Source organism: Hyperoodon ampullatus (genome assembly GCF_949752795.1).
Source record: "Hyperoodon ampullatus genome assembly, chromosome: 3".
NCBI classification, from domain to species: Eukaryota; Metazoa; Chordata; class Mammalia; order Artiodactyla; family Ziphiidae; genus Hyperoodon; species Hyperoodon ampullatus.
In genome coordinates this window covers 802597-827275 of record NC_136916.1, presented here as the reverse complement: position 1 = coordinate 827275, position 24679 = coordinate 802597, and the positions used below count along the sequence as shown (strand labels likewise).

General features: G+C 40.7%; 1 protein-coding gene across 3 annotated transcripts in view; it reads left to right on the top strand.

Moving 5' to 3' along the window:
- Window positions 1-286: 286 nt before the first annotated feature.
- The window catches only part of ODAD2 (outer dynein arm docking complex subunit 2), a gene marked incomplete at both ends in the record, with an annotated part of 182237 nt that continues 157844 nt past the window's right edge, over window positions 287-24679 (top strand). For all 3 annotated transcript variants that reach the window (XM_079699667.1, XM_079699668.1, XM_079699666.1), the window contains 6 exons: window positions 287-510; window positions 5062-5219; window positions 7321-7522; window positions 8385-8491; window positions 8662-8798; window positions 11055-11171. In XM_079699667.1, coding sequence (XP_079555793.1) covers window positions 287-510; window positions 5062-5219; window positions 7321-7522; window positions 8385-8491; window positions 8662-8798; window positions 11055-11171 — 945 coding nt within the window. The remainder of the gene's footprint in view (window positions 511-5061; window positions 5220-7320; window positions 7523-8384; window positions 8492-8661; window positions 8799-11054; window positions 11172-24679) is intronic.

Genomic DNA, 24679 nt, shown 5'->3' with positions numbered 1-24679 from the left:
AAGTTACTCATTCCAGGGCAGGCAGATAGTGGAAAATCCTTACGTCCTCGTCAGTTTCACTTAGCGCTGGTTCAGGGAAAGTTAACTATTTTATTGAATTGAAGAGCAACTGGATAATTTTAAAAATCCACCTCTAAGATGAATAAGCAGAATGCGGGTTGGATAAGTGCTAGCTTAAAATCTTGAAAGTGAGAAATGTTCTGGGGGAAAGGTGGATGCTATCGTCTCTCTCTCTGCCTTGACGCAGTGTGCGCGCTGAGCTCGGGTCTGAGCATCGTGGGATCCCATGGGCGTGGCACTGACAAGGTCCGCGCAGTGGACGGCTGCGGGGCACGGGGCTAGGGCCCTGGGAACTACCCCTCTCAATGAGGCGATACTGAAGGAAATTATTGCATTTGTGGAGAGTTTTATCTATAAACATCCCCAAGAGGCAAACTATGTTTTTGTAGAACCACTGGAATGGAAAACCAATTTGGACCCCTCAGCCTTTGGATCAGGTTATGTTGTCAGGTAAGCCAGTGAATTGCTTCTAGAATTTAATATCTTCAGTTGCACGTTTTTTATTGATTGGTTGTAGGTTTGGGGCAAGTCGCTTAACCTCTGTGAATCTCAGAAATCTCAGAAAACCGGAGGCGCTCTGGTGAAATCTGAGGATATTTTGTTTGGCCAACACACTAATTTTTAAATTTGAATTTTCTTTCCATAGGGGATGTGTTCTCCAGGTCACCACACTCCCAACATTTGCTGTTGCCTTGTGACTGGCCTTTCCACTCCTATGAACTGCCAGATGCCACTAGGCATTGATTTTGTGATCTCAGATATAGACAAAATCCCTTCTGATATTTAAATCTGTAAAATCTGTGGGGTGGCAGAGGGAGAGTGGTACATTTTGCTTAATATAAGGGAGAAACTTCTTAACAATTAGCATTGTCCTCAAATGAGAACTTTCCAAATCTGAGATTTAAAAAAAAAATCCTACCTCCACCTCAAACAATGGGCTATCAGTTTATGTCTTTTGAACATAGCTAAATGTATATCTTATGTAAATTACATACGTTTTATATAACTATATTATACTTACACGAAATATTGATATATAAGTATAAATTACAATTGTAAATGATAAATTTATATAAATTCATATATACTTTTTTTTTGGTCATCCTCAGTTTATGTGTCACTCCAGGCATTCTGATCCTCTTTTCTGTATCTCTGTCCCTCTTTGGTTTTGCCTATGAACTTTTAAAGTCTGATCTTTTCAAAAACAGTTCTCTAACTAGCCAAAGTTTCCTATAGATGCCTTTTCCATTTTTTCCCTTTGGGATTATTTGTGAGAATAAACTCAGAATTTAATTTTTAGAACTGTAAAACCATTCTTGAACTGTATTTCAAAAGCTCTTTAGTTCTGGTATCATGATCTATTTTCTCTCTGAATTTTCTGAAATCTTTTTTCTTTAATCCTATTTTTAACGGTGCTTATGGTCACTTTCTCCCAAAGTGCTTCATTCCTCCCACCTGAGTTCAATGTAGCATCGCACATTGTTTTTTCTAATTTTTGAAAGATGAACTCATCTGTAAAATCAATTAAAAACATGTGAACTACTTGGTGCAAAGATGGATTTAAAGCAAATGTCAGAAGAGATCAAGATTGTTGTTGTATCTTGCCTCTGTACTAATTTTGTGTACGAGTGCAGAGATGATCACATCTGTGCCCTAGTGAGGGGGGCTGACATACATATAATGTATCACTATTTCTCTATCCCTGTCCAGTTTTCTTTGCTTTATTTCTATTTTTGTATCTCTGCATACAGTCTCTAGATACAGTGTTCCCTCAAGCAGGATGTTTTGACATTTTGACACCATGTATATTTTGAACCAACTACCCCTTGATTGTCTTCCTTCTGTCAAATTTACCATATGCAGCTTTTCTGTGGGCCAACTTTTCTATCCGTCATTCTTGTTTCTGACCTGTGTTGATGATACCTTTGATGCTGGAAGGGATGAGAGGGGTGTGATAGCAGCGCTTGTTGCATAGGAAGGAAACTATGCCTGTGTGTCTTGATAAAAACCAGGTAGGCACCGACTGCCCTGAAGAAGGCAAAGGATACAGCTGAGATTTTGGTAATAAGGGAGAATACCAAATGCTTTCATATCCAGGTCTTGACCGTACCCCAAGGAACTGTCAGCAACCCATAGCCACTTGGTGTCTGCTACGTCCAGCAACATGAGAAGTGAGGTAAACCAGGGGTGCCCTCGAAGGCAAGAGGAGTGTGTTGTGAAACAGCCCCACTGCCTCACTCTTCGCCCTTTGGTTCATATGCACTCTGTTTGCTTAGCTGGGGGACCTTAGAACACATTTATTCATTTATTTAAAGTGGGGGAAGCCCACTCGTCAGGATTCATGTCTGTAAGTCCATGTGGACAGCTAAGTCATCATGAGGAATTTAAGCCTAGAGGCTCTGGATGCATTGCTACCAAACAGTAATATCCTTGCATGTTTTAGAATAGGGGCAGATTCTTCTTGGGGATATACATTCTCTCAGCCCTCTCGTTCCAAAACAAGTCAGTTGTATCTATACTGATACAATTTTTGTTGATCTCTGCAGATATTTTGGGGGCTGTGTTTATACTTGTGGCCTCACTTCTCAGCGGATGTTGTGCATCTCCAAACGCGGTCTCTGTAGCCGTCGGCACAGTTGTGATCAGCCTTCTTCTGATTTAGGCTTGTCGCATATGACGTTGAAATCCACCCTTTAGTCACACAATGAGGAGGTTGTACGTCCCACCCACCACCTTCTTTCCTTTTGTGCAGATGGTTATTAATTGACTAGATAAACACAGGACTTTCCGCATGGCCTGCTTCACTCATTTCCTTTAGACTCATTCCCGATGTGCAGCTGCTCATCCTGTAGTATCACCTCTCCACGTTCGATTTTGAGGGGAAAAGATCTCTACTTTCATTTGAATGGAAATCAGAGGTCTCTTATCACCATTTCCAATTGCTTTTGTTCTTCTCACACAGGATGAGATTAACAGTCTTCCTAAAACACCTCCGAAGGAAGCCCAAGTCACTGTAAATTAAGGACAAGTGACACCACTCAGTGGTGACACCATGTGTGAGGGGTGCACAGAACTGAGGTGCTTGAGTCTCTAGAATGTAGCTTGGGTGAGCGTTCAGAATTGCTTTGTGAAAATGTTGTTACCTGTTCTCTCCTTCGGTAGAACTATGATTTTTGCATCACGTCTGCTTTAATATCGCTGTATGTCAGTTGTGAACCGCAGTCTGCTGTGTCTCAGTTATGTACATGAGTCGGGACCAACTTATATGCCGGTTCGAGTTCTGTGTGGATGAGCCAACAGGGCGCCTGAGCGAGGGGTCCTCCTCTAGTGATGCACACCTCACACACAGTTCATACCTTTTTGGTCCTTGGTTTTCTGATCAGTATCACTAAGGCTGAATTACATGATCTCCAGCCTTAAAATGGTATTGTTTTATGAGACAATAATTATCGTATTTTGGTAAAATTTCAAAGCCACAGTATTAAGGTCAGTGGCCCAAAGTTCTGTCATTGAACTCTTTGTCATCCCTGAGCATTACTAAATAGTTTCTCACCTGTAGACTTATTTGTGGAGTAATTACTATGTTCTGGACATGGAACCTGACATTGGGGTTTAAATAAATCAGACCTTTTTTCCTGCCCTCTATAGCATAAGCTGAGTATTTTTAGCTCCCTCCTGCAGTTCCAGTTTAAAAGTCTCTTGATCAGGTCGGTGGATTTCATTTATTCTTTCTTTCATTCTTCTTAGCCTTATCAAGGCGGCTACAGCAGTTTTCTTCCAAAGAGCTCTTTCCTCAGGGCCGGCAGACCGCGAGCCTGAAACGGGAGGCTGCTTTTCGACAATCCTCTCCATCACTGGCGTTTTAGTTCCTCCTGGTGTCTGTTCAGCTGCAGGCTTCCGCTGGCAGAAGCAATGAGAATGTCCTATGCCCTGCTGTTCTCCTGGTCTCCCCAAGAGTTTCACCTTCTCAAGTTCAGGAGCTTAGTCCTGTGGGCATTCAGTCTGCCTGTGACTTTGTCCTGTCCTCCTCCGCTCAGCACCAGCGGCCAGCCCCAGAGCAACCCTCTAAGAAAGCTCCTCGATCCTTAGGGCGTTCTTCCAAAAGCTTTATTCCTGGGAAAGTATACATTTTGTAAATGATGCACGTCCCTGGCAAGCCTAAAAACATTTTGCTCCTTCATTTATGAAACAGTAGTAGATTGTCTCGAGTGTCAACATTTCACAGCTATTTATCTGTGTTACAATTTAAAATATCAGGTCTTAAGATGTGGACAGTTTTGCCAGAGATATCAGTATGCAGTGAAAAGCTAGGCAGTTTAGGTAATGTTGTAAATGGTAGAAATCTAGAGATGTATCACTGCCATAAAAACATCTTAGTCTTTTAGAAATGCCAACCTAAAAAAGTTAAAATGGGCAGAAACACCAATCTAGGAGAGCTAATAATTTCTGATCAGGAAAAAGCCTTGTTAGAAAGATTGCTTGTTATCCTAAAGTAAACCAAATTGGAGGTTTGGAGTGGGAAAATAATCCATTGAGGGGATCTAGTTTGTCTTTTTTCATAGCTTTTTTGCTCATAAACAGAGTAGCCAAGAAAATTCCTAACCACTAATTACTGTGGTATAAAAATTTTATAATTTAAATAACATTAGAAATCCACAAAACATGAAAGGTTCTGTAGAACCAGTGATTTTTAAAAACATGTCCAATGCATTATTAGAAAAACAAAACCAAAAACTGTGACTGAGTTCACATAGGTAGTCAAGAAATTGTTTAAAAATTTTCTTCCTGGGTATATCACGTTGCTAATAAGTCTGGGGATTTAAGGGCCTGTGTGTGGATGAAAGTGGGAAAATAGATGAGCTTCTAACGAGGTATTTATATTCTCTGTGCTTTATCATGAGACATGGAAATAATTTGTTGAAATGTCTTAAATTTAACTTCTACTGGCATCCAGGTTAACCTTAAGCTTTCAAAAAAATTTTTTTTGTTTTCGTTTTTTAGTGAAACAACAGTCGAGTCAGAAGAAGCTGATAAAAATGGACAGCCTTTGCTATTTCTCTCTGTACCACAGATTAAAATTAGGAGCTTTGGGCAGCTGTCATGTGTGTTATATATTGCCAAAAATACAAAGCTGAAGGAAGCACAAGCATGTATTGAAGGTGATATTTACACTCCAGTCTGTGATTTGCACTTTCAGAAACTTAATCTTGGGGGCGGGGGAGGGAATCATTTCTTACAGTCTCTTGAAAAAAGTTCTCTAACCTAAAAGGTAAAAAGTACTATGTTCAACTTGATTTATTGATTTTAAAATGTCATGGATTGATTTTGGCTGAAATGTTATGCTCATATCAGATTTCTACTTTAAATGAAAAGCCTAATGCTTTACCATTAGTAAGCTTCGAGATTTCTAATTTTAGTGTGTGGTTTAAAGAGAGCCTTCTTAGCTCCTGGAAAGACTTGACGCCTTTAAGGTTCATGTTCGGGGAAAAAACAGATGTCCAGGGCCAGCACCAGAATCCACCCTCTCCTCTTGCATTCTGCTGTGATGGATGGTGATTTGTTTCCTTTAAAATGAATGTAGCCTCTTCCTTTAGCATACAGCCCATAATAATCTCACTTTCCTCTTGTCTCAGCCCTTTGCATTGTGGAAATACACAGCTTTCTGTGAATAGCTACATTCATTCAGTGGGAAGTATTTTTCCTCTTCACTAAAGTTATATAATGTTCTTATTGTCTAATCATCTAACATGCAAAAATGAATGTGATTGATCACCTGCCATAATTGGGCTCTAAGTATTTCTTACGAGTAGAAATACCCGACAATAGGTAATTATGTCATATATGTGTTCTGCTTCTTTGGAATCATGTGACCACTGGGTCCCAGGCATAAGGTCCCTCATCTGTCATCATTCTTTGCCACTGTCCGTGGCTGTGAGGTGGAAAGTTAGTCCTTTTTTTTTAAGATGTGAACCTTAGAACAGCAGCTTCTTTTTACATCTTGACTGCTCTCCCTGTACATCAAAGTTACTTTTCTGAGAGGGCTGAACTCTTGAGAATAAAAGTGAATTTAAGAAGAGTCAATAGACGCACGGCTGTTCATTAAATTCAACTTAATATGTAAACTTAATACATAGAGTGTTGTACGCCCAATCTGGCTAAATATATATCCTTTGCTGCATTTTGCCCTTTCTGTAAGAGTTCTAGGTACAGCTCTTAGTTTTTGGTCCAAATTGCGTGGTACCTGGCAATTTGGAAGTCAGCTTTGTGTCTTTCCCCAGAATTCACCTAGTATCTTCATAATCTTTAGAGACGACAGCTGTAAGGTGATGAGTGGAGGTGCTCACTAAGTGCTTGGTTCCCAGGCCTCCTTCCCGGGCTCCCCCGAGACTTTCCTGCTGGTAGTCGGCTTCCTGGGGGAACGTTAGTGCCATCGCTGTGCTTCTCTTCCTTTCCATCAGGTCAAGCTTTCTGAATTAGTCCCACAGGCATCCCCCAACCCATGCAAATGCATATATATTTTCATCTGAGTTGAATTCCTCCTTTCTAAACACGGTTTTGCCCATTTCTCCCTCATTTTCAACCATATAGTTTTTTGGCCTTTATTAAATTCTGTTTTCAACATCTCTAGGTTCAACTTTCAGCCTTGATCACAAGTTGGTATTTAAAATTTTCACTGTGATTTTGGCATGTATGTAAATACTGCTTAGATTTGTTTTCCCAACCAATGTCAAAAGACATTGAAAATATAAGCAGTTCAAACAGGTGGAAAAGATTGGCAGTAGATCTGTAGACTGAGAAAAACATGCTATTTTGGAGAGAAAGCATTTGTGAATACTGTTCACTGGTATACACACACACACACACACACACACACACACACACACACAGTTCTAGTGATCATTCTTCTAAGGAGACCAGTATTTCTCTATCTTCAAATCAATTCTGAATGTATTGATTGAATGCGTATTCTGAACAATGCCCCACAGTCAACTTAAAAAAAATAGACCTTAGCTTCTATCCTATTAGGGTGGTAGCATATAGAGATGATATTACAGTACAAGGTAAACATCTCAAGAGGTGTGAGAAAGTTCCTAAGTACAGTAAAATCTGAGAAGTAGAGATTAATTCAAATTGGGTCAATCAGAGAAAGCTTAATGAAAGAAACACATTTGAGTGGGCTGCAAAGGATTTGATAGTCTTTATGGTTCTTGCAATAGAAGACAAGAGGATAACTTTTTTTTAATTCACTTTTTTGGTCAGCAAACAGAAGCCCCATAGCAAAAATCCTGGGCTTGGATTATAATATGATAAATGAAATAAATGAAGACTCATCTGTATTAACTATTCTTGATAAAATTACCAAAGATGATGATCCTGAAAGTGAGGTTAAGATGAAGATTGCCCTGCGACTCAAGCAGCTGGATCTGCACCTACTCAATCGTTCTCTGAAAAATATTTCCTTGTGAGTCTTTTTTTTTCCAAAAAGAAACCTCTAAAAATTGGTTATAAAAAGTACTTTCAGAGCTTTAGGGAAAAGACACAAGAAAAATAAAGTTTGGAAGTGGTTGCTATTGATTTAACATTACATTTTTTGGAATACAATTTTAGTTATTGCATGAAGATTTCTAATTCTAAACAGTACAATTTTCAGTTAACATGGCTAAAACATTGTAGTGGAGTTTCATCGAATTCTGAAGACATTAAGTGGTCTTGTTATTTTCAAAGTCTCTTAAACTATTAGATAAATTTAAAAATTATAATGCAATTATCGTGTAGAGTTTATCAAGTTTAAAACTTCATTTGTCCTGTCTTTCCTAGTACTTTGGAATTTTCATTAAGAAATGAAGTGAATATTGAAATGAGTATTTAATGTTGCATTCAATGCAAATCACTGATTCTTTGTTGTTTTGACAGTGTTATAACACTGTAACCTGGTTAAAATTCACTGTAATTTTGTTGTTGTATAATTTAACTGATATTTTAATTACAAAAAAAGATATTCCCGGGCTTCCCTGGTGGCGCAGTGGTTGAGAGTCCACCTGCCGATGCAGGGGACACGGGTTCGTGCCCCGGTCTGGGAAGATCCCACATGCTGCGGAGCGGCTGGGCCCGTGAGCCATGGCCGCTGAGCCTGCGCGTCCGGAGCCTGTGCTCCGCAACGGGAGAGGCCACAACAGTGAGAGGCCACAACAGCGAGAGGCCCGTGTACAGAAAAAAAAAAAAAAAAAAAGATATTCCCCCTGATATAATGAAATGTTTTCATGTTGTTTTCTGTAGATTCTGTTTTAAAGTATTTAAAATGAATTTCTAAACATTTATTTCAGAGAAATACGATTAAATCCAGGGACTGTTAAGAATGATATAGAGCTGCTTAAACGGTTCTCAGGAAAGGGAGAACAGACAGTCTTGGAATCTATCGAGTACACCTCAGGTTCATTTTATATTATATATATTTTCATAATTATATTTTCAAAATGCTTCAGTAGCTACATTAAATAAGAAATGAAAACTTAAAATTTCAATCCTATTTTTTTTGAAGCCCACCTATTTTACAAGTTGAGGTTAAGGAGCTCCTTTTAATTGATTGATAATTGGTTTCAGATTATGAATTTTCAAATGGATGTCGAGCCCCACCTTGGAGACAAATTCAAGGGGAAATTTGTTATGTGCTGGTGAAACCACACGATGCTGAAACTTTGTGCGTTACTTGTAGCAAAGAAGGAGTGTTTTTAAATGGTGTAAGTAATTTTTTAAAAACCGTATTGACTTTGGTCTCTGTCAGTGCAGGCATGTCTCCAGGATTGAATCCCAAAACCACAGAAAATGAAGTATGTTCTGTGGGATTCATGCAGATCCCTTTGCTGTGTGTTTGCTGTCTCTGTGTCCCCTTGTAGGTCCTTAAGTCAGTATTCTAGGAAATGGCCTTCAAAGTGACCCGTTCCACTAACTACAGCCTCTTTAACATAATCAGTTTGCTGGTTAATGACACAGGTATTTAAGGAAAGACAAGTCGATAAAGGAGCACCAAGGTCATGCGGAAGCAGTTGGAAGAGTTGAGGGGACAGACGGGAGAGCAGGGAGGGGCCCCAAATGCGGGAGCCTGGAGGACGTGCCCCCTGAGTTGGGGCCTCCGCGGTCTGGGGCCTAAGCGGCTCCGGGCAGGGCCCGCGCAGACTGGGACTCAGACCCCTGAGGCGCGGACCCTGCTTGCGTGGGCAGGGCTCCGCCACAGAACTGGGGTTCACACGTCTGGAGAATGATCACCTCCAGGCCGTGCTGGTCCCCTCGGAGCCCAGGTGTCTCCGTGAAACCGGCCCCGGAGCCCTGAGGAGTGAGCAGCGCCCGGTTCGTGCCGGTGGTGCAGGGGCTGGGGCAGGATGGGGCAGCGCCTGGCCTGGGCCTCAGAGGCTGGGCTCGGGGCGGCTGTTAGTGGGATATCTGAGGGGTCGTGGTGAGCCTGGTTCTGGGCCTCTGGGTTCTTCCAGAGGAAATGAGAACCAACTGTCGCTACTGGGAGCAACTGCCACTGCCGGGTGAGGGGCCGTTGCTAGGTGGCTCTGACAGGACGTGGGAGGGAGACGTCCCTTCTGCCTCGTCCAGCCTCCCCGCTGGCCTCTCCCCTGCCGGCCTCTCCCCGCCTGCTGCCCGAGACTCAGCCGGCCTGTCAGCGGAGAAACACAGCTCTGCAGGCTTCCGGCCCGAGGGTCGCAAAGCAGAGTGTGGGCAGTGGGCCTCGACCTGAGAGAGACGGTACATGGCCTTCTGGATCCTCTGGATTAAAACCTTGGCACTGAGCCTCACGTCTGCTGACTGAGCTTGGCTAGAAGGAGCTCAGCTTCCTCCTCTGCAAACCTGGCTCTTGCGGTCTTCCATGTAAAACTGGGGCTCGCAGCAGAATTCTGCAGGGAGGGTCCAGATCCTTAATGGGGGCCCAGCTATCGCAGGGCGCCATTGGAGCCTTGGCCTGGGCTGCTCTCGACATACGGCCGTGTTCTCGGCGGCGGGGCTTGTCTTCCGACCTGCCTTTCATGCTTGTCCCATTAGCGTGGTCCTGGGCTTATTTCTGCACAGAGGAGCCAGACAGCCTAACTATGATTTGCTTTCGGTTTGCTTTGATACTTAGAAAAGCGATATCTCTAACCGGAAAATAAGAGCTTAGAGAAAAAAAGGAATGCTTCTCTTGGGCCTTCCAGAGTGGGGCAAGGACCCTTTTTCTGTAGAAGGCTATGGACGCACGTACAACTTTATTTGACATGGAAACATCTGAGTGTTCCTCTCAGTTTAAAGAATGAAAGACAAGGACCTGAAGCTGTTCAGTCGTTACAAGAAAATGTGTAACACACTACAGTTTACATGTATCTGTATGTTTTACATATATATACAGTTATACATGTAACACTACAGTTTTTATGTGTATATGTATGTGCAAACACACAAATATAGGGTGCAGGGAGAGTAATAGTAGGAAAGCAAAGTGAAATGAGGACCGGAAAGAGAGAAGAGGAGAGACAGAGGCTGAGGGTGGAGGGACAGGTGGTCACATAGAGGTCCCCCCCTCGAAAATGAGCCCATAGCAATCTTGCTCCACACACAGCAGGGGTAGGGTGAGACCAACAGAAGCAGCCTTTTATGTGGTGACATTCTAACCTCGAGGCCTTCTATGACTTCGTCAAAAGCTCTTGAAGTCATAATGCATTTTCACAGGAGAGAAGTGGGAAGGGAGCTTTCAGGTCTCTGCTGGATAGCAGCGTGCCCTGTGTATCTAGGGGGCACTTGGTAAAGGCTTGCTGAACGAATGAATGAATGAATGAACGAACGAATGAATGAATAGGTAACATTAAAAGGGAAGGGTGTGCCTGTACATTTCGTGTATAAAGACTACCACATGGATCCTTTAGAGAAGAAAACAATACTTGTGCTTGGGTTGTGATGTATTGATCAGGTTCTTATATCGCTCATCCATTAACTATAGCACCAAACTTTTTCTTCCAAAGGGCAAAACAGATAATGAGGAGGAAATTAATTATGAGAGAAAAGGAGAAATTTATAAAGACCTTGTCACACTTTTAACGGAAAAATCAGCAATATTTTCCGAAAATATGTCTCAACAGGTAAGTTTTACAGTCTCTTTTGAGCTCTCATAGCATTATACTTTTTGGCTACAACTTTCTATAGCATAAAAAATTGGAGAGTAATTCTGCCTTGTTTTGGACAGTACTTTCAATTATTGGAGTGTTTCCCACAATATAAAGTAATAAATACTGTAAATGTAGCAATTTAAGAATGTTTCTGGTTTTCTTTAGGTGACAGGTGTAATATTTCAAAGTGCTTTCTAAATAGGACTTCTTCATTTTCCGTTTTGAATTAATTACACTAAGAACAAGGGACTCAGGTCTGTTAATGAAGCCTGGATGTTTTGATGATTTTTATCCTTTCTGGGAATCCCATGACTACTACGTAGTTGGATTGTCTTAATAAGTGTGTCAACTGCGTGTGTATAAGAACTGTGCTTTTGTGTCTCCCATGGTTTGTGAAATAGTGCTGGACAAAGAAATCAGTCAGTATACTATTCTGTGAAAAAAATTTTGGTTGAAGCTGATCTAGGTAAGAAATGATATGCAAGGAACACTAGTGTGGTTCACTTATGCTCCGGGCTGATCCTCAGGCCGAGGGCAATTCCACAGAGCCCACAGAGCTCACTGATCAGGTCCATTGTCTTTCTGATGCTGCTGCTTGTGGAGCGCTCCGTTTTCTTGTCAGACTGCTGTCGCTCTTATCCTGGCACTTTGTCATCGTTTTGTGAATTCTTTTTGTTTCCTGGTGTTTCATCCCTTGTTTCCTGGTCCCCAGTTTTCCGTTGTTGCACTGCTGTTATTGTCATAAAGTACATATATACATAAAATATAAAATTTGCCACGTTAACCATTTATTTAAGTGTATCATTCAGGGGCATGAAGTACATTCACAAAGTCGTGCAACCGTTACTACTGTTTCCAAACCTTTTTCATCATCTGAAACTGAGCAATAGCTCTTCATTCCTCCTCCCCCAGCTCTTGGTAACCTCTAATCTACTTTCTGTCTCCATGAATTTACCTATTCTAGGTATTTCATATAAGTGGACTCATACAATATTTTGTCCTTTTCTTTTGGCCTATTTCACGTACCGTAATGTTTTCAAGGTTTATCCGTGACGTGCCTGTATCCGAACTTCATTCATTTCTATGGCTGAATGATATTCCATATATGTATATACCAAATTTTGTTTATCTGTTCATCTATTGATGGACACTGGGTTTTTCCACCTTTGGTTATTGTGAAAAATATTATGAATATTGATGTACAAATATCTGAGTCCCTGTTTTCAATTCTTTTGGGTGTACACGTCGGGGTGGCATTTCTCAGTCATATGGGGGTAATTCTACATTTAACTTTTGGAGGAACTTCCAAGCTGTTTCCACAGCAGCTGAACCATTTTACATTCCCAATGCAATGTATGAAGATTCCAGTTTCTTCACATCCTCACCAACACTTGATATTTTCTGTGTATGTTTGTGTTCATTATAGACATCCTAATAAGGGTGAACATGGTGTTGCATTGTGGTTTTGATTTGCATTTCCCTAATAATTAGTGATGTTGAGCATATTTTCATGTGCTTATTGGTCATTTGTATATCTTCTTTGAAGAAATGTCTATTCAAGTCCTTTGTCCATTAAAAAAATTAAGTTGTCTTGTTGTTGAGCTAGAGTTCTTTATATATTGGGGGTATTAATTCCTTATCAGGTAGAAGATTTGCAGATATTTCCCCCATTGTATGAGTTATCTTTTTACTCATCTTGATAGTGTCCTTTGGTATACAAACATTTTAAATTTTGATAAAGTCTAATTAGTATATTTTTTCTTTTGTTACCTGTGCTTTTGGTATCATATTTAAGGAAACATTGCTAAATCCAAGGTAATAAAGATTTGCCCTTAAGTTTTCCACTAAGAATTTTTTAGTTTTAGTCCTCTCAAGTTTAGGTCTTTGATTCATCTTGAGTTAGGTTTTGTACATGGTGTAAGGGACAACCTTCATTCCTTTGCACATGGATGTTCAGTTTTCCTAGCACCATTTGTTGAAGACACTGTTCTTTCCCTACTGAATGGTCTTGTCATCCTTGTTAAAAATCAACTGACCATAGATTTCAAGGTTTATTCTTGGGCTCTCAATTCTGTTCCATTGGTCTGTATGTCTTATCTGTATACCAGTACCATACTATTTTGATTACTATAGCTTTGTACTAGTTTTAAAATCAAAGTGAGTCCTCAAACTTTGTCCTTGTTTTTTCAAGACTGCTTTGGTTATTTGGGGTGCCTTGATTTTCTATATGAATTTTAGGCTTGGTTTTACCATTTCCACAAAAAACACCATTGAGATTTTGATAGGGATTGTATTGAATCTGTAGATTGCTTTGTATAGCACTGTCATCTTAACAATATTATCTTCTAATCCATGAGCATGGGAAGTTTTTCCATTTGTTTGTGTCTTCTTTAACTTCTTTCAGCAATGTTTTATAGTTTTCATTTGTATAAGTCTTTTGACTCCTTGGTTAAATTATTCCTAAGTATTTTATTCTCTTTGATGCTATTGTAAATGGAATTGTTTTCTTCGTTTCCTTTTTGATTGTCCACTGCTAGTGTATAGAAATACAACTGATTTTTGAGTGTTACAATCAGATTTGATTTTTGAATGTGAAGTTCAAAATTGAATCCTGCAACTTTGCTGAATTTATTTAATTCAGTTTCTTTTGAATCTTTAAGTTTTTCTATATATTAGATCAAGTCACCTGTGACCAGAGATAGTTTACTTTTTCCTTTCCAATTTGGATATTTTAAATTTCTCTTGCAAAATTCCATGGCAAGAACTTTCATGACTACGTTGAATAGAAGTGGTGAAAGTAGATTTCTTGTCTTACTCCTTACTCCTTAGGGGAAATGCTTTCAGGCTTTTGCTACTGAATATGTTAGCTGTGGGCTTTCCATACATGGCCTTTATCTTGTTGAGGAAGTGCCCTTCTCATCAGTTTTCTTTTTGTTGGTCCACACCATCATTTTGGTAGTGCTTCCTGAGTAAAAGAGGCACATAGGAGGGAAAAAAATTGAGGGTTAGCATGTTTGAAAATATCTTTATTCTTCTCTCTCAGTTGATGTTTCTATAATGACAGTTTGAAAATAATTTTTACTTAGAATTTTAAAGGCATTTTTCCTATGTGACCTGTTTGTTTTGGCTTTTCCCATATAATGAGGCTTTAGGATTTTCTCTTATCCCTGATGTTCTGTAATTTTCATGATGATGTGGTTGGTGCTGGTTTTTGTTTGTTTTTCATTAATGATGACATATGTCCTTCAGAACTGGAAAAATATTTTTGTATTATATCTTTAATCATTTTTTTCCTCTCTGATCTTTTTGTTCTTTTTTTGAAACTTCTAGTTGGATCTTGGGGCCTCTGAGACTGATCCGCTGATTTTCTTTTCTCTTATACACCCCACCACACTTTCTGCAAATATTCCTTTACTTTGTCTTCCAAACATTGTACAAATCTTTAAAATTTAGGCTCTTATGTTTTTAATGTTTTGTTTTGGGGTGTTTATTTTTACAGACCACATGCTTTCATTTCTCTTGGGTAAAACCTCAGACTGAAATGGCAAGGTTATATGGTGGTTATATGTTTAACTTTTTAAGCAATCGGTAAACTGCTTTCCAAAGGGGTTATAACCATCTCCATCCGCACTGGCAGTGCATGAGATTGACAGCTGTGCCACATACTCATCAATAAGTGGTACGGTCAGTCCTTTATTTTAGATGTTCTAATAGGTGTGTACGGATATCTCACTGAGTTTTAATTTGCATTACTTGAATGCATCCTTTCATATGCTTATTTGCCATTTATATATCTTAAGTGGTAAAGTGTAGATTCAGATCTTTTGCCCATTTTTTATTGGGTTGTTTGGTTTCTTATTACTGAGTTGTGAGATATACATACATACATATAGACTTATATATTCTTTCAGGTACAGGATTTATAAATAAATATTTTCTCCCAGTTTGTAGCTTGTTATTTCATTCTCCAAAAAGAGTCTTTCAAAGAGCAAATGTCCTCAATTTTGATGAAGTCCAACTTATTATTCTTTTATAGTGTTGTACCTAATAAAGCTTTACCAAACCCAGTGTTACAAAGATTTTCTCCAGTGCTTTTTTTTTTTTTTTTTTCGGTACGCGGGCCTCTCACTGTTGTGGCCTCTCCCGTTGCGGAGCACAGGCTCCGGACGCGCAGGCTCAGCGGCCATGGCTCACGGGCCCAGCCGCTCCGCGGCATGTGGGATCCTCCCGGACCGGGGCACGAACCCATGTCCCCCGCATCGGCAGGCGGACTCTCAACCACTGGGCCACCAGGGAAGCCCTCCAGTGCTTTGTTATAGAAGATTTTAAATGTTAGGTTTTACATTTAGGCCTATGATCCAATTTAATATATTTTTTGTACATGCTATGAGGTATGGATCAAAGTTCATTTTTTTCTTTTGCATGTAGATATCTAGTTGTTCCAGCATCATTTGTTGAAAAAGAATTGTCCTTTCTTTGCACAGTTGTCCATTTATCTGGGTGTATTTCTGTTCCATTGATCTATTTGTCTATTTTTATACCAGAACCACACTGCCTTGATTACCTACTTACTTGCATTAAGTCTTGGGTCAGGTAGTGTCAATCCTCTGATGTTGCTGTTGTTCTTTGGAGTTGCTGGCTATTCTATATCTTTTGCATGTCCGTTCGAATTTTATAGTCAGCTTGTCAATTTCTTCATAAAACCCCGAAGGAATTATGACTGATCTTGTGTTGAATCTATAGATGAATTTAAGAACTGATATCTTAACAATATTGGGGTTTCCAATCCCTGGAACATAGTATATCCCTCCATTTGTTTAGTATTACTTAGCATGTCTCTCCATCTTATTTAATTTCTCTCAGCATCGCTTTGTAACTTTCGGTGCACATGTCTTACACATCTCTTGTGAAACTTATCTGTAAATATTTCCTATTTGGGAGCTTTTTTTTAAAAAAAATCTTTATTGGAGTATAATTGCTTTACAATGGTGTGTTAGTTTCTGCTCTATAACAAAATGAATCAGCTATACATATACATATGTTCCCACATCTCCTCCCTTGTGCATCTCCCTCCCTCCCACCCTCCCTATCCCACCCCTCCAGGTGGTCACAAAGCACTAAGCTGATCTCCCTGTGCTATGTGGCTGCTTCCCACTAACTATCCACTTCACGCTCGGTAGTGTATATATGTCCATGCCTCTCCACTGCTTTGTCACAGCTTACCCTTCCCCCTCCCCATATCCTCAAGTCCATTCTCTAGTAGGTCTGTGTCTTTATTCCTGTCTTACCCCTAGGTTCTTCATGACATTTTTTTCCCTTAAATTCCATATATATATGTTAGCATACAGTATTTGTTTCTCTCTTTCTGACTTACTTCACTCTGTATGACAGACTCTAGGTCTATCCACCTCATTACAAATAGCTCACTTTCATTTCTTTTTTTTTAAGATTGCCGAATTTAAAAAAATTTTTTTTTATCAAAGTATAGTTGATTTACAGTGTTGTGTTAGTTTCTGGTGTGCAACATCGTGATTCAGTTTTATATATATATATATATTCTTTTTCATATTCTTTTCCATTATGCATAATTACAGTGTACTGAATATAGTTCCCTGTGCTATACAGTAGGACCTTGTTGTTCATCTATTTTATTTTATTTTATTTATTTATTTATTTATTTATTTTTATTAGTTTCTGCTTTATAACAAAGTGAATCAGTTATACGTATACATCTGTTCCCATATCTCCTCCCTCTTGCGTCTCCCACCCTCTCACCCTCCCTGTCCCACCCCTCCCGGAGGTCACAAAGCACCGAGCTGATCTCCCTGTGCTATGCGGCTGCTTCCCACTAGCTATCTATTTTACGTTTGGTAGTGTATATATGTCCATGCCTCTCTCTCGCTTTGTCACAGCTTACCCTTCCCCCTCCCCATATCCTCAAGTCCATTCTCAAGTAGGTCTGTGTCTTTATTCCTGTTTTACCCCTAGGTTCTTCATGACTTTTTTTTTCTTAAATTCCATATATATGTGTCAGCATATGGTATTTGTCTTTCTCTTTCTGACTTACTTCACTCTGTATGACAGACTCTAGATCTATCCACCTCATTACAAATAGCTCAATTTCATTTCTTTTTATGGCTGAGTAATATTCCATTGTATATATGTGCCACATCTTCTTTATCCATTCATCCGATGATGGACACTTAGGTTGTTTCCATCTCCGGGCTATTGTGAATAGAGCTGCAACGAACATTTTGGTACATGTCTCTTTTTGAATTATGGTTTTCTCAGGGTATATGCCTAGTAATGGGATTGCTGGGTCATATGGTAGTTCTATTTGTAGTTTTTTAAGGAACCTCCATTACTGTTCTCCATAGTGGCTGTACCAATTCACATTCCCACCAGCAGTGAAAGAGTGTTCCCTTTTCTCCACACCCTCTCCAGCGTTTATTGTTTCTAGATTTTTTGGTGATGGCCATTCTGACTGGTGTGAGATGATATCTCATTGTAGTTTTGATTTGCATTTCTCTAATGATTAATGATGTTGAGCATTCTTTCATGTGTTTGTTGGCAGTCTGTATATCTTCTGTGGAGAAATGTCTATTTAGGTCTTCTGCCCATTTTTGGATTGGGTTCTTTGTTTTTTTGTTTTTGAGCTGCATGAGCTGCTTATAAATTTTGGAGATTAATCCTTTGTCAGTTGCTTCATTTGCAAATATGTTCTCCCATTCTGAGGGTTGTCTTTTGGTCTTGTTTATGGTTTCCTTTGCTGTGCAAAAGGTTGAAGTTTCATTAGGTCCCATTTGTTTATTTTTGTTTTTATTTCCATTTCTCTAGGAGGTGGGTCCAAAAGGATCTTGCTGTGATTTATGTCATAGTGTTCTGCCTATGTTTTCCTCTAAGAGTTTGATAGTTTCTGGCCTTACATTTAGGTCTTTAATCCATTTTGAGCTTATTTTTGTGTATGGTGTTAGGGAGTGATCTTATCTCATACTTTTACATGTCCCTGTCCAGTTTTCCCAGCACCACTTATTGAAGAGACTGTCCTTTCTCCACTGTACATTCCTGCCTCCTTTATCAAAGATAAGGTGACCATATGTGCGTAGGTTTATCTCTGGGCTTTCTATTCTGTTCTATTGATCTATCTTTCTGTTTTTGTGCCAGTACCATACTGTCTTGATTACTGTAGCTTTGTAGTATAGTATGAAGTCAGGGAGCCTGATTCCTCCAGCTCCGTTTTTCGTTCTCAAGATTGCTTTGGCTATTTGGGGTCTTTTGTTTTTCCATACAAATTGTGAAATTTTTTGTTCTAGTTCTGTGAAAAATGCCAGTGGTAGTTTGATAGGGATTGCATTGAATCTGTAGATTGCTTTGGGTAGTAGAGTCATTTTCACAATGTTGATTCTTCCAATCCAGTAACATGGTATATCTCTCCATCTATTTGTACCATCTTTAATTTCTTTCATCAGTGTCTTATAATTTTCTGCATACAGGTCTTTTGTCTCCTTAGGTAGGTTTATTCCTAGATATTTTATTCTTTTTTTTGCAATGGTAAATGGGAATGTTTTCTTAATTTCACGTTCAGCTTTTTGATCATTAGTGTATAGGAATGCAAGAGATTTCTGTGCATTAATTTTGTATCCTGCTACTTTACCAAATTCATTGATTAGCTCTAGTAGTTTTCTGGTAGCATCTTTAGGATTCTCTATGTAGAGTATCATGTCATCTGCAAACAGTGACAGCTTTACTTCTTCTTTTCCGATTTGGATTCCTTTTATTTCCTTTTCTTCTCTGATTGCTGTGGCTAAAACTTCCAAAACTATGTTGAATAAGAGTGGTGAGAGTGGGCAACCTTGTCTTGTTCCTGATCTTCGTGGAAATGGTTTCAGTTTTTCACCATTGAGGACGATGTTGGCTGTGGGTTTGTCATATATGACCTTTATTATGTTGAGGAAAGTTCCCTCTATGCCTACTTTTTGCAGGTGTTTATCATAAATGTGTGTTGAATTTTGTAGAAAGCTTTCTCTGCATCTGTTGAGATGATCATATGGTTTTTCTCCTTCAATTTGTTAATATGGTGTATCACGTTGATTGAGTTGCTTATATTGAAGAATCCATGTATTCCTGGGATAAAACCCCACTTGATCATGGTGTATGATCCTTTTAATGTGCTGTTGGATTCTGTTTGCTAGTATTTTGTTGAGGATTTTTGCATCTATGTTCATCAGTGATATTGGCCTGTAGTTTTCTTTCTTTGTGACATCCTTGTCTGGTTTTGGTATCAAGGTGATGGTGGCCTCGTAGAATGAGTTTGGGAGTGTTCCTCCCTCTGCTATATTTTGGAAGAGTTTGAGAAGAATAGGTGTTAGCCCTTCTCTAAATGTTTGGTAGAATTTGCCTGTGAAGCCATCTGGTCCTGGGCTTTTGTTTGTTGGAAGATTTTTTTTTTTTTTTTTTTTTTGTGGTATGCGGGCCTCTCACTGCCGCGGCCTCTCCCGCTGCAGAGCACAGGCTCTGGACGCGCAGGCCCAGCGGCCACGGCCCACGGGCCCAGCCGCCCCGCAGCACGCGGGACCCTCCCGGACCGGGGCACGAACCCGCGCCCCCTGCACCGGCAGGCGGACTCCCAACCACTGCGCCACCAGGGGAGCCCCTGTTGGAAGATTTTTTATCACAGTTTCAATTTCAGTGCTTGTGATTGGTCTGTTCATATTTTCTATTTCTTCCTGATTCAGTCTTGGCAGGTTGTGCATTTCTAAGAATTTGTCCATTTCTTCCAGGTTGTCCATTTTATTGGCATAGAGTTGCTTGTAGTAATCTCTCATGATCTTTTGTATTTCTGCAGTGTCAGTTGTTACTTCTCCTTTTTCATTTCTAATTCTATTGATTTGAGTCTTCTCCCTTTTTTTCTTGATGAGTCTGGCTAATGGTTTGTCAATTTTGTTTATCTTCTCAAAGAACCAGCTTTTAGTTTTATTGATCTTTGCTATCGTTTCCTTCATTTCTTTCACATTTATTTCTGGTCTGATTTTTCTTTCTTTCTTTCTTTCCGCTAACTTTGGGGTTTTTTTTGTTCTTCTTTCTCTAATTGCTTTAGGTGCAAGGTTAGGTTGTTTATTCAAGATGTTTCCTGTTTCTTAAGGTAGGATTGTATTGCTATAAACTTCCCTCTTAGAACTGCTTTTGCTGCATCCCATAGGTTTGGGTCGTTGTGTCTCCACTGTCTTTTGTTTCTAGGTATTTTTTTATTTCTTATTTGATTTCTTCAGTGATCACTTCGTTATTAAGTAGTGTATTGTTTAGCCTCCATGTGTTTGTATTTTTTTTCAGATCTTTTCCTGTAATTGATATCTAGTCTCATAGCGTTGTGGTGGGAAAGATACTTGATACAATTTCAATTTTCTTAAATTTAGCAAGGCTTGATTTGTGGCCCAAGATATGAACTATCCTGGAGAATGTTCCATGAGCACTTGAGAAAAATGTGTATTCTGTTGTTTTTGGATGGAATGTCCTATAAATATCAATTAAATATCTATCTTGTTTAATGTAGCATTTAAAGCTTGTGTTTCCTTATTTATTTTCATTTTGGATGATCTGTCCATTGGTGATAGTGTGGTGTTAGTCCCCTACTATGAATGTGTTACTGTCGATTTCTCCTTTTATGGCTGTTAATATTTGCCTTATGTATTGAGGTGCTCCTATGTTGGGTGCATAAATATTTACAATTGTTATATCTTCTTCTTGGATCGATCCCTTGATCATTATGTAGTGTCCTTCTTTGTCTCTTATAATAGTCTTTTTTTTTTTTTTTTTTGCGGTATGCGGGCCTCTCACTGCCGTGGCCTCTCCCATTGCAGTGCACAGGCTCCGGATGCGCAGGCTCAGTGGCCATGGCTCACGGGCCCAGCCACTCCGCGGCATGTGGGATCCTCCCGGACTGGGGCACGAACCTGCGTCCCCTGCATCGGCAGGTGGACTCCCAACCACTGCGCCACCAGGGAAGCCCAATATACTCTTTATTTTAAAGTCTATTTTGTGTGATATGAGAATTGCTACTCCAGCTTTCTTTTGGTTTCCATTTGCATGGAATATCTTTTTCCATCCCCTTACTCTCAGTCTGTATGTGTCTCTAGGTCTGAAGTGGGTCTCTTGTAGACAGCATATATATGGGTCTTGTTTTTGTATCCATTCAGCCAATCTGTGTCTTTTGGTGGGAGCATTTAGTCCATTTACATTGAAGGTAATTATCGATATGTATGTTCCTATTCCCATTTTCTTAATTGTTTTGGGTTCGTTATGGTAGGTGTTTTCCTTCTCTTGTGTTTCTTGCCTAGAGACATTCCTTTAAAACTTGTTGTAAAGCTGGTTTGGTGGTGCTGAACTCTCTCAGCTTTTGCTTGTCTCTAAAGGTTTTAATTTCTCCATCAAATCTGAATGTGATCCTTGCTGGGTAGAGTAATCTTGGTTGCAGGTTGTTCTCCTTCATCACTTTAAATATGTCCTGCCAGTCCCTTCTGGCTTGCAGAGTTTCTGCTGAAAGATCAGCTGTTATCCTTATGGGTATTCCCTTGTGTGTTATTTGTTGTTTTTCCCTTGCTGCTTTTAATATGTTTTCTTTGTGTTTAATTTTCGACAGTTTGATTAATATGTGTCTTGGCATATTTCTCCTTGGATTTATTGTGTATGGGACTCTCTGTGCCTCCTGGACTTGATTAACTATTTCCTTTCCCATATTATGTAAGTTCTCAACCATAATCTCTTCAAATATTTTCTTTTCTTTCTTTTCCTCTTTCTTTTCCTCTTCTTCTTCTGGAACCCCTATAATTCGAATGTTGGTGCATTTAATATTGTCCCAGAGGTCTCTGAGACTGTCCTCCGTTCTTTTCATTCTTTTTTCTTTGTTCTGCTCTGCAGTAGTTATTTCCACTATTTTATCTTCCAGGTCACTTACCCGTTCTTCTGCCTCAGTTATTCTGCTATTGATCCCTTCTAGAGTATTTTTAAGTTCATGTATTGTGTTGTTCATTGTTGCTTGTTTCATCTTTAGTTCTTCTAGGTCCTTGTTAAATGTTTCTTGCATTTTCTCTATTCTATTTCCAAGATTTTAGATCATCTTTACTGTCATTATTCTGAATTCTTTTTCAGGTAGACTGCCTATTTCTTCTCATTTGTTAGGTCTGGTGGGTTTTTGTCTTGCTCCTTCATCTGCTGTGTGTTTTTCTGTCTTCTCATTTTGCTTATCTTACTGTGTTTGGGGTCTCCTTTTTGCAGGCTGCAGGTTCGTAGTTCCCATTGTTTTTGGTGTCTGTTCCCAGTTGCTAAGGTTGGTTCAGTGGGTTGTGTAGGCTTCCTGGTGGAGGGGACTAGTGCCTGTGTCCTGGTGGATGAGGCTGGATCTTGTCTTTCTGGTGGGCAGGTTCACATCTGGTGGTGTGTTTTGGGGTGTCTGTGGCCTTATTATGATTTTAGGCAGCCTCTCTGCTAATGGGTGGGGTTGTGTTCCTGTCTTGCTAGTTGTTTGGCATAGGGTGTCCAGCACTGTAGCTTGCTGGTCGTTGAGTGAAGCTGGGTGCTGGTGTTGAGATGGAGATCTCTGGGAGATTTTTGCCATTTGATATTATGTGGAGCTGGGAGGTCTCTTGTGGACCAATGTCCTGAAGTTGGCTCTCCCACCTCAGAGGCACAGCAGTGACTCCTGGCTGCAGCACGAAGAGGCTTTCATCCACATGGCTCAGAAGAATAAAAGGGAGAAAAAGTAGAAATAAAGAATTAAAAGAAAGGAAGGAAGGAAGAAAGAAAGGAGGGAGGGAGGGAGGATAAAAAGAAAGAAGATAAAATAAAATAGAGTAAGATAAAATAAAGTTATTAAAATAAAAAATAATTATTAAGAAAAAAAATTTTAAAAACCAAAAAAACGGACAGATAGAACCCTAGTACAAATGGTGGAAGCAAAGCTATACAGACAGAATCTCACACAGAAGCATACACATACACACTCACAAAAAGAGGAAAAGGGGAAAAAGTCATAAATCTTGCTCTCAAAGTCCACCTCCTCAACTTGGGATGGTTCGTTGTCTATTCAGGTATTCCACAGATGCAGGTACATCACGTTGATTACGGAGATTTAATCCGCTGCTCCTGTGGCTGCTGGGAGAGATTTCCCTTTCTCTTCTTTGTTCGCACAGCTCCCGGGGCTCAGCTTTGGGTTCGGCCCCGCCTCTGCGTGTAGGTCGCCGGAGGACGTCTGTTCTTCGCTCAGACAGGACGGGGTTAAAGGAGCCGCTGATTCGGGGGCTCTGGCTCACTCAGGCCGCGGGGGAGGAAGGGGCACGGAGGCGGGGCGAGCGTGCGTCGGCGGAGCCCGGCGTGACGTTGCGCCAGCACGAGGCGTGCCCGTGCGTTCTCTCGGGGAAGTTGTCCCTGGATCCCGGGACCCTGGCAGTGGCGGGCAGCACAGGCTCCCGGGAGGGGAGGTGTGGAGAGTGACCTGCGCTCGCACACAGGCTTCTTGGTGGCGGCAGCAGCAGCCCCAGCGTCCCACGCCCGTCTCTGGGGTCCGCGCTTTCAGCCGCGCCTCGCGCCCGTCTCTGGCGCTCCTTTAAGCAGCGCTCTTAATCCCCTCTCCTCGCGCACCAAGATACAAAGAGGTAAGAAGAAGTCTCTTGCCTCTTCGGCAGGTCCAGACTTTTCCCCGGACTCCCTCCCGGCCAGCAGTGGCGCACTAACCCCTTCAGGCTGTGTTCACGCCACCAACCCCAGCCCTCTCCCTGCGCTCCGACCAAAGCCCGAGCCTCAGCTCCCAGCCCCGCCCTCCCCGGCGGGTGAGGAGACAAGCCTCTCGGGCTGGTTACTGCCGGTCGGCACCGATACTCTGTGCGGGAATCTCTCCGCTTTGCCCTCCGCACCCCTGTGGCTGCGGTCTCCTCCGCTACTCCGAAGCTTTCCCCCTCCGCCACCCGCAGTCTCCGCCCGCGAAGGGGCTCCTAGTGAGTGGAGACCTTTTCTCCTTCACGGCTCCCTCCCTCCCTGCAGGAAGACCTCCCTGCAGGTCCCGTCCCTATTCTTTTGTCTCTGTTTATTCTGTTTTCTTTTGCCCTACCCAGGTACGTGGGGAGTGTCTTGCCTTTTGGGAGGTCTGAGGTCTTCCGCCAGCGTTCAGTAGGTGTTCTGTAGGAGTTGTTCCACGTGTAGATGTATTTCTGATGTATCTGTGGGGAGGAGGGTGGCCTCCGCGTCTTACTCTTCCGCCATCTTCCCCTTCCGCCATCTTCCTCGCTCGTCCGGGAGCTATTTTTAACATAGCTTTAAAACGTCAATTTCTGGTTATTTGTTGCTACTATATAAAAATACACTTGATTTTTGTATATTGATTTCATACGCTGAAACCTTGCTAAAGTCCCTTATTAGTTTGTAGATTTCAAAAGGTCTTCTATGTAGATAGTCATATTGTCTATAAATAAAGATCATTTTACCTCTTCCTT